The 10,000-nt window shown below is 47.0% G+C and overlaps 1 protein-coding gene across 2 annotated transcripts in view; it reads right to left on the bottom strand.

Annotated features, from left to right (window-relative positions):
• Positions 1 to 755: 755 nt before the first annotated feature.
• The window catches only part of dok4 (docking protein 4), a 49,260-nt gene continuing 40,015 nt past the window's right edge, over positions 756 to 10,000 (bottom strand). Inside the window, exons 5-9 of one of the 2 annotated variants that reach the window (XM_030377045.1) lie at positions 9,657 to 9,776; positions 8,960 to 9,149; positions 5,893 to 6,019; positions 5,132 to 5,249; positions 756 to 4,254 (exon numbers count right to left, since the gene is read on the bottom strand). In XM_030377045.1, coding sequence (XP_030232905.1) covers positions 4,100 to 4,254; positions 5,132 to 5,249; positions 5,893 to 6,019; positions 8,960 to 9,149; positions 9,657 to 9,776 — 710 coding nt within the window. In that variant the 3' untranslated portion in view covers positions 756 to 4,099. Of the gene's footprint in view, positions 4,255 to 5,131; positions 5,250 to 5,892; positions 6,032 to 8,959; positions 9,150 to 9,656; positions 9,777 to 10,000 lie in introns of both variants that reach the window. The other variant, XM_030377044.1, reaches the window with a different exon arrangement.

The following is a 10,000-nucleotide window of genomic DNA, read 5'->3' as shown; positions in this document are numbered from 1 at the left end:
CCATCTTGCTATAAGTCTTTTTAGTATTCCACTATGTTCCCAGTGAGGCTGATCGGCCACAAAACATTCTGTACTTGTACTTGTGTCAGCAACGGCCTCGACCAATCAGGGAGAGCCTGAAGGGTAACCTGATTAGCAGAACCTAACTGTTTCCGTCTGAAGAAGGATGACACTTCGGGGACTTAAGTAGAGTCCTAGAGACCATTTGCAGCATTCCCTTTGAAGTGATGCCACTTGGCACAACCTCGTTTTTATTTTTCACAAACCCTCAAGTTGATCACAACACCACAAACATAAGTTGGATATGTTTTGTCAACACTGTTACTTCTGCCATTGCTCTACTTTTCTTAGTTTCAGTATGTATTGCATTTTCCCACATTTCGAACGAATATTAGCAAGTTATTTATACTAAACTAAAACTATGTAAACTATTAGTTAAATAACATACAGTTATAATAATAGATGTATTAATAATAATATCCAGAGAGAATGAGGAGTTAGAATGATGCCTGCGGAATATATCATAATAAACAAGCCAGGTAGCCTACTATCTTCCACATGAATAAATACTGCCCTCCTCTGGTCGTTGTATGTAAGTGCAATCGTAGGAAACAGTCGTGAATACAGCTGCATGCCAATTGTAACCAGTTACTGTCAGTTGCATTCACTAAAGAACCACATGAGAGTTAAATGTAACAAAGCACAACCGATGTTTTGTTAAAATCAAATCCAGACATTGACACATCAACACAAAATAGAGTGACACACTTTGTTTATTATGTAATTAACTTTATTTATTTTTCTCCAAAACATGCACTTGGTGAAGACCTAAAATGGTTGAAAAAAGCAACGTTTTTCTCTTGCTTACAAGCTAAGGAAAGGTCAGCTATCAACCAGTGTGTGCTGGTACCGGGATACGATAAAATGCTACAACCACAAACATGTACTCTATTTGATTGATGCATTAAATAAAAAATATAAACTGGAGGAAACCTAACAGATGTGCCACTTACCGGAACCCCTAACTGACGATGACATTGTCCAAACATTTTCAATGCTATGCTAATTTGATTTACATTTAAATTACTGTTTTTACGTTTGCTTCCTGTAGCAAAAGTGTACAATAAAATGTCCTTTCTTAGTAAAATACACGGGGTACAGGCATCTACAGAGAGGAAGTGATTTCAAAGTTGAATTAATAATGCAAAAAAAAAGATTCAAGCTTAAATTCAAGAAGAGAAGCCGAAGGACACATGGAGACTTGTCGAGGTGGAACATGGGGTGCGTTCCAAATCTATTTCCCACCTCCTCCGCCCTACTGCTCAACCCTATACCCTCACCGAAACAAGTGGGACCTGTGGTGGAGCAAGAGGACGGGAGCAGTGAGTTAAAGAGACGGCTAAGCTTCCTCAGCATCATTAAAAGGTGAGCACACCTGTTGGTGAACCGGGCTAATCACAACCTTCTGAGCTTCTATATGGTCATATGTCTTAGGATAAAGTCCAAAGACGTCAAAGCATTTCCTGTGTAGGATACACTGATGTACCCTCGGTCCGAAGCCGAATCAGCATCCACTTTAGTGCTTCTTCTCTATCTCACTTCGTATTGGCATAGAGTGAGTTGTCGAGGAGACCATTGGGAGATTAAGGAAGCGAGGGCGTGTGTAATAGCGATTGAATGACTATTGGAACGTACCCATGGGCTGTCTGAACCTACTCCTACCGTGTGCCTGCAGGTCCATCACGTGAGGCCCACACATGGTCAACCATACAACGTTCTAAAAGCTCTCTAGTGCATGCATGTACAATCAATACAATCCCCACAAGCAATCACCAGTGTCACCCAATCTCTCTCTCTCACGCACGCTCGCTCTCTCGCTCTCACTCACACACACCCACACACGGTCTCACGTAATCACACTCGCACAATGTAACACAATGCAAAATAAATAAAGTTATGTACAGAAAAGTCACCAAAGAGGGCAGCAAAAGGCAGAAATGAAGTCACATGTACAGTATGTACACAAATGGGCACACAGAAAATACACAGCTTTCCTTAAATACACACATGAAATAAAGCCCTTTCATGTTGAATTAAAAAAAATAAACAGTCTAGTTTGGCCTGCTTTAGATTTCCGGGATGAACTTTCATTGCTCACACCAACCCCGGTCAATGTCCAAACCAAAATTCGGCATCTGGTCATCATCAACATTAAATGCAAGCACGGTTTTAACTCGTAGTCCCAAGTTAAAATTTGCCTTTCACCACCAAGTGAGCAGTTTTTTAATCAAACATATCTAAAGTGAATAAAGTGAACGTTATAACTGACCCAAAAACCCATGTTTCAGATTGCATCTAACCCAGACACAACCTGTAGGGGTGGTTCTATCAATTCATTAAAGTGTTTTTACAGTTTACAGACCTCTGGAATAAATCTGTCTCCAAAATGGCGTACTTGGGGGGACTGTGGGATGAAAAACAAAATGGTGTATGTTAAATTTTTTTTTTTAATCCACCTCCATGGCTTGACCTTCCTCCTTTTCTTGCACTAGGATCACCTGATCTCGCCCACCCTTCCTTCTCCATCCTCTTCCTCCTTGTGGCTGCCTCATGCCGCACATCCCATAGATAGACAATAGAAGAACAACAAGACAAACAGAGCAAAACAATGGCGGTGGTTTCCGGAATGGAGCGGAATGGAAGGCAAGGAGCATGCGTGTGTTGCAATGTCAAGCTTTAAGAGGAAGTAAGAGGTTCTAGATTTTTTAAAGACCCGTTCAGTCTCAATACACACGTACACACTCACACAGAAACAAAAGCAACGCACGCACACACGCACATACACACAGGCTGAAGTATAAACACAAGGCAAGTAGGAACCGGCGAGAGGTGGGTTGAGGTTATGACGGTTTTGGAACCTAAAAAACAAAAGTTTGAATAGGCTATTCTATTAAGGTCATTTTAGTGAGTAAACCATGCCACGGAGGACCTCCATACACACAAACACACGCACACACACACACACACACACACACACACACACACACACACACACACACACACACACACACACACACACACACACACACACACACACACACACACACAGACAGAGTCACACATTCGACACGGACCTGCGAGAGTCTGGAAACAGAGGGCTTTGAGGCCTATTTGAGTCTAGCGTTGAAAATGAAGCTAGCAATGAGGTACATAGAGAAAGAAATGCGTTTTGTTGTAGTTTAAGACAAAGAACCCGGACTGATATCGGAACCGACCCAGAGGAAGAAAGGAGAAAAGGAAAGAGGACGTAGAGGGAGGCAGGGTAATTAAGAGCTCCAATCCACCGTGTGGTTTTGGGACAGTTAAGCTCCAGAGTTTAGCCCAACAAATCCAGTAGGCGGAGCCTAAAGTCACATCCTGCCAGTTATCGCCAGCATCAGTTGTCTTTCATTGGTTGGTGGTTACCCACCAGGGCTGTCATCACTCGGCTGAACAGAGTTCTTTAGGGTCAGGCTGTAGCAGCCGAAGGTTCTCTGCAGGGCCAGAGGGTCCGATCCCGCCACCCAAACAGAGGGCCCCGGCGGCCATGTTGTATGATAAGCCAGCATGATGACTGTCACGGAAAAATACTAACATGCCTAGCATTGTTCATTATGTTGTCCTGTGGGATTATGGAAAATGTAGGTCCATTAAGCGAATAATCAAAAAAAAAAGGTTGATTTTCTACTTGACAGTCCACGGGAAAAACCTTGTTTCCACTCTCTGTTTAAGGTTGTAGCTCTCCACGACCGCAAGGCAGTTCCTGATGTCCGTCGGTGCAGCGGACCACTTCTGGCGTAAAATCAAAGTCGTAAATGTATATGTGTGTTTGTGCATACATGTGCGTGCGGGCATGCGCGTGTGTGTGTGTGTGTGTGTGTGTGTGTGTGTGTGTGTGTGTGTGTGTGTGTGTGTGTGTGTGTGTGTGTGTGTGTGTGTGTGTGTGTGTGTGTGTGTAAATATCATGTATCTGTACCCTACTCAGTGCACTCCGACCCGAAGTGTCTCCCCGCCCCCTTCCCCCCTGTGTTCCTCCGTTTCCCCTTCCCAGGGATGAGCATCACTCTCCGGGGTAGGTGGGGTAGTGTGTCGGAGAGTGTGTGCACGGCGGGGGCTGGCTATGGGTGTGTGTGTGAGCATGCGCCATCGGCAGGGAGGCGTGGCGGTCTCGAGAAAGGTGTGTGCTGGAGAGCAACTCGTCCTCCATGCCGTCATCTACAGGCAGAGAGGAAGTGGTTAGACAACAGGAAGGAAGTGGTCAGACAACAGGAAGGAAGTGGTCAGACAACAGGAAGGAAGTGGTCAGACGCAGGAAGGAAGTGGTCAGACAACAGGAAGGAAGTGGCAAGACAACAGGAAGGAAGTGGCAAGACAACAGGAAGGAAGTGGCAAGACAACAGGAAGGAAGTGGTCAAACAACTGGAAGGAAGTGGTCAGACAACAGAAAGGAAGTGGTCAGACAACAGGAATAAAGTGGTCAGACAACAGGAAGGAAGTGGCAAGACAACAGGAAGGAAGCGGTCAGACAACAGGACGGAACAGTTGAGACAACAGCAAGGAAGTGGTGAGACAATAGGAAGGAAGCGGTCAGACAACAGGATGGAACAGGTGAGACAACAGGAAGGAAGTGGTTAGACAACAGGAAGGAAGTGGTTGGACAACAGGAAGGAAGCAGTTAGTGGTCGGCTTAACTGTATTCCACTACAATTGATTTGAATGAATCTATTCATCAACTCGTATTCATGAAATTATCAAAGCTATTTATTTTTGCCTTTACTGATACCATATTTTAGGAAAATGCTAGAAATATAAGAAATAAAGAAATGTGGCAGGGAACAGTGTCAGAGGACAAGTCAGTGTACGGGTAAAGGTGTAGGTCAGTGTACAGGCACAAGTCAGTCTACAGGTCATTGTACTGGTCAGTGTACAGGTCACACTTTACACTGGGCTAAACTCAAAGCGCTGCATCAAATAAATCTGCCCTTAAACGTAAAATGAAAGAGTTCAGCTCATCGCACACTACAATCAATGGGTCTGGTGGAGCTGAGGGGACAGGGTCCTGGCCGTACAGGGGGTCCGGGCGACTGCCTACCGTTGCCGGGGTCCATGCCCGTCTGGTTCCCGGTGATGTGGTGCCAGAAGGCGGAGCGGGGCAGGATGGCCGTGGGGGTACACGGGTAGGAGCCCGACTCTGAACCCTTGGACATCAACTGAACACACACACACACACACACACACACACACACACACACACACACACACACACACACAATCAGACACACACACACACACACACACACACACACACACACACACACACACACACACACACACACACACACACACACACACACACACACACACACACACACACACACAAATAAACAAAAACAATATTCAAATCTCAATATTGATTCTAGAATCGTTACAAATAAATATTCAGCCTTTTGTAAACCTTTTTGTAAACCGTCTGATTCATTTTGATGGATTTTCATTTCTATTTTCATCCCCTTTGGCTATTGCCTTACTTGACCCTTTTTTTGATTGTTATTTTCTATGATTTCACACCAGCCCACTGCTATGAGAGTACCTACCTTTTTCCAATCTTATATATATATATATATACGTGCTTTTCGAAACAATTTATTCCTTTTGCTACATAAACGCCAACTACATGATTATTATGGTATTTTAAGGGCAGTCAACATTAGGTCTGAAAGCAACACAAACAATAACAAAAACAACAACGTTAACACGAATCCCAAACACGACTACACATGGGGACGCTTCGAGGAAAGGGTGGATGTGAATACGTGGAGCTGATCTGTTTCCCCGGGCGGCAGGGAATCTCACCCTGCTGCTCTTCTCCATCTCCAGCAGGACCTTCTTGTGCTGCTCGGCGATGGCCAGTGTGGACGAGTGGACCCTCTGGTAGATCTGCTCCCCCTCCCGGGTCTGGAAGGTGTACAGGCCCTCCCCACTGTCACACATCCTGGCCCAGACACAGGGAGGTGGGTGGGGGGGGACAATGGACACGTCACAAGGGCTGCAGCTGGTGGGGGTCCACACAAATAGGAGCTGAAGGCCTTGGTTCAATCTGTTTGGGTGCACGTGTGTGTGTGTGTGTGTGTGTTTGCGTGTGCGCGTGCGTGCGTGTGTGTGTCCCAACTCTAGCGTGGAAAAAAGTGGTTTACAATCGTTCAGTGGTGCATGGAGATGGAACAGAGACGATTGTGTCTGTGACAGCTCCATGACACGAGTCCATGTCAAAGTATAATTTCATGTAAAAGGTATGCCCAACAAATTGTTTATAAAGTAACTACATTATTTTCAACATGAAATGAAATTGATCACAATAAGTGTTTTGATTCCTTTAAAATACATTTGAAAGACACAACTTCCGGGTAATATACATAAAAAAAACCTGCAAGGTAACAAGAGTCCTATTTAAACAAACGCAAACACAATATGATGCGTAGTAGCCGAACTTGAACTCTAGATGGCAGAATACACATGTGGTACATTTTGTAAAGCTTCCAGTATATTCTGAACCATCCCCCAAATCCCCTCAAAACTCCACACCCTATCTTGTTCTATCACAAACATGCTAGTGAGAGACCAAGCATAACCTTTTCTCACGCAAGCACACAAACAGACACACACACACACAGGCATGCACAAAAACACAGGCATGCACATACACAAAGTGAAACACCCGTACATATTCACAAACACACACACACACACACACACACACACACACACAATATCTACATGCTGACGCACACACACACACACACACACACACACACACACACACACACACACACACACACACACACACACACACACACACACACACACACACACACACACACACACAGCCAGACAATATCTACATGCTGACCCCTTCGTCGCTCCTTAGGTCTTATCAAAGAGGAGGTGATGCGACGGTCTGGCTGGCCATTGATTCTCTGCTAATCTTTTCAATCAATCTCTCTGCCTCAAACGGGCCCCAGAGAATGGACTTGTGAGGTTGTGTGTGTGTGTTCCTATCTGTGCGTGTGTGTGTGTGTTCCTATCTGTGCGTGTGCGCGTGTGTGTGTGTGTGTGTGTGTGTGTGTGTGTGTGTGTGTGTGTGTGTGTGTATTGTTTGAAATCACATAGATAGAGATAACATTATACCTGCACAGACATTTCTGTCCCAAACCACCTTCATGTAAGTTTAAAGAACACCTTCAATAAAACACACACATTCAGGCCGTAGGTGAACATGTGTGTGTATGTGTGCGTGTGTATCCGTGCTTGTGTATGTCTGTATGTGTGTGTATGTGTGTGTGTGTGTGCGTATGCCTATATATGTGTGTGTTTGTGTGTTTGTGTTTGTATGTGTTTGTGTGCGAATGTGTGTGATTGTGCATGTGTGCATGTGTGCGAGTGTGTGTGCATGTGCGTGTGTGCGTGCGAATGGTCAATTGCATCCATTGGACTCCATATTCAGCGTTGGCCCGACAACCTTCTCCATATGGCATCGAGCTCTGGCTACAATTATAATAACTGGATGGAGAAACTTGATAGATAATGTGGGATGGGGGGGAGGGACCTGGGCTGGGCTCAGCAAACAGCCTGTTTAGAGGCACCTCAGCCTTCATCATCGTTATACGAGACCATTTGTTACGGACACGGTCTGACGCTGCCCTCGCCTCCGGATCATTTCACAGACCCAGCTCACCTCTCAGTCGGACGGTTGGAGGAGCCATTCCCGATAAAAAAAACGCCCCCAAAAATGATTGTGTTGTCATTTTAGTTCACGGATTGCATTAAATGCAAAGCAAATGCAGTAAAAGTTAACGACTCGTTTTATGTAATTCGGGGACAACAGCGACGTTAGAGCGGAGCCATCCTCCCACATTCCCCCCCTATCTCCCTCTCTGTCCCCCTCCTGTCTCCCTCTCTGTCCCCCTCCTGTCTCCCTCTCTGTCCCCCTCCTGTCTCCCTCTCTGTCTCCCTCTCTGTCCCCCTCCTGTCTCCCTCTCTGTCCCCCTCCTGTCTCCCTCTCTGTCCCCCCCTATCTCCCTCTCTGTCCCCCTCCTGTCTCCCTCTCTGTCCCCCTCCTATCTCCCTCTCTGTCCCCCTCCTGTCTCCCTCTCTGTCCCCCTCCTGTCTCCCTCTCTGTCCCCCTCCTGTCTCCCTCTCTGTCCCCCTCCTGTCTCCCTCTCTGTCCCCCTCCTGTCTCCCTCTCTGTCCCCCTCCTTTCTCCCTCTCTGTCCCCCTCCTGTCTCCCTCTCTGTCCCCCTCCTATCTCCCTATTTGTCCCCCTCCTGTCTCCCTCTCTGTCCCCCTCCTTTCTCCCTCTCTGTCCCCCCCTATCTCCCTCTCTGTCCCCCTCCTGTCTCCCTCTCTGTCCCCCTCCTGTCTCCCTCTCTGTCCCCCTCCTATCTCCCTCTCTGTCCCCCTCCTATCTCCCTATGTGTCCCCCTCCTGTCTCCCTCACTGTCCCCCTCCTATCTCCCTCTCTGTCCCCCTCCTATCTCCCTCTCTGTCAGCTAGGTGTCTAGACCCTTCCAGTAGTCCTGGCCAAGACACTCACATTTGCAGAACGACGCACCCCAGAATGAACAGCACGAAGCATTAACTATGCTACGTCCGATAATCAGCCAGCAAACTAGGACAAAAGAAACAAAACCCTGTGTGGCATTGTGTCGTTCAAACACAACCATTTTCTGTTTAGATTTTTAACTGACGGGCTCAAATCTAAACTGAAAAACAGTTGTGTTTTTATCAAAACACCACGTAGCATTGTGTCGGTCAAACAAAACCATTTTCAGTTTAGATTTTAATTCACAGGCTCCCAATGCCCCGTCCACCATAAGAGCGAGGTCACGGCGGAGCTTGGGGGGGGGGGGGGGGGGTGTCTCACCGTCCGGCCTCGAAGGTGAAGCGCGTGGCGTCGCGTCCGTAGCGCCGCAGGGAGCACAGCGGCCAGGTGACCAGCTTGGTGCGCGGGTTGTGCACGTCCCACAGGTAGATGTTCTCGTGCGTGATCTGCATCATGCACTCGCCGTAGATGTCCAGGTTGGGGCAGGGCAGCAGGAAGACGTTGAAGCGCTCTGGGGACATCAGAGGAGGTCGTTACACAGGGCTTGTTCCTTTGTGAGTGGATGGGTGGGGCTGAGGTTTGTGTTTGTGTTTGTGTGCGCCTGAGCATCTGGTTATAAATAGAGCGGGGGGTGCACTGTGAAGTCGCAAAGTTTTACTGGGTGTGTTTATCACGTTTCTCTTTGGTGTGTGGATGACGTAGCGACACAGGGACAGGCACACAACCATAGTGAAACAAACACACACAACAATATAAAATGGGTTATAAAGCTTTCCATGGGACTTGTAAAAGGGAGAGTTGTTGTTGACAAGAGATCTCATTATGGTGTGTCTGTGGGTGTGTGTATGTGTGTGTGTATGCATGTGTGTGTGTGTGTTTGCATGTCTGTGTGTGTGTGTGCGCGCGCACGTGTGTATGCGTGTGTGTGTGTGTTTGTATATGCTTGCACGTGTGTGTGCTTGAACGTGTGTGCGCTCGCACGTGTGCATGTGTTTGGAAGCAGCCGTGTGTGAGTTACCCGTGTGTTCACACTGCACCCCGGCAGCGAGAAGGTCAGGCTCCCCCATGCTGATGTCATTGAGGCGGGTCCCCAGACACTCGATTGACAGCGTCTTGAACCACTCCTCTGCCTCCAGCTCTGAGGACAACGGACGGGAACGAGGTCAAGCCCGTTTCTTACCACCCCTGTACACATGCTTGTCTCACGTGGATCACGTTGGGCAGCCAACTCGGAAGACGACTACAAAATTGTGCGTTTTACTTAATGCATGAAGAGATGGCTGTTGTTAACATTGTCGCAATTGGTGTGGGTATTTCAGGAGGGAAATAATTAGCCGACTTGCTGGTGTTTTTCAAATAATT

The sequence above is a fragment of the Gadus morhua genome, chromosome 14, assembly GCF_902167405.1.
Source record: "Gadus morhua chromosome 14, gadMor3.0, whole genome shotgun sequence".
NCBI classification, from domain to species: Eukaryota; Metazoa; Chordata; class Actinopteri; order Gadiformes; family Gadidae; genus Gadus; species Gadus morhua.
This window is presented reverse-complemented; position numbering and strand designations above follow the sequence as displayed.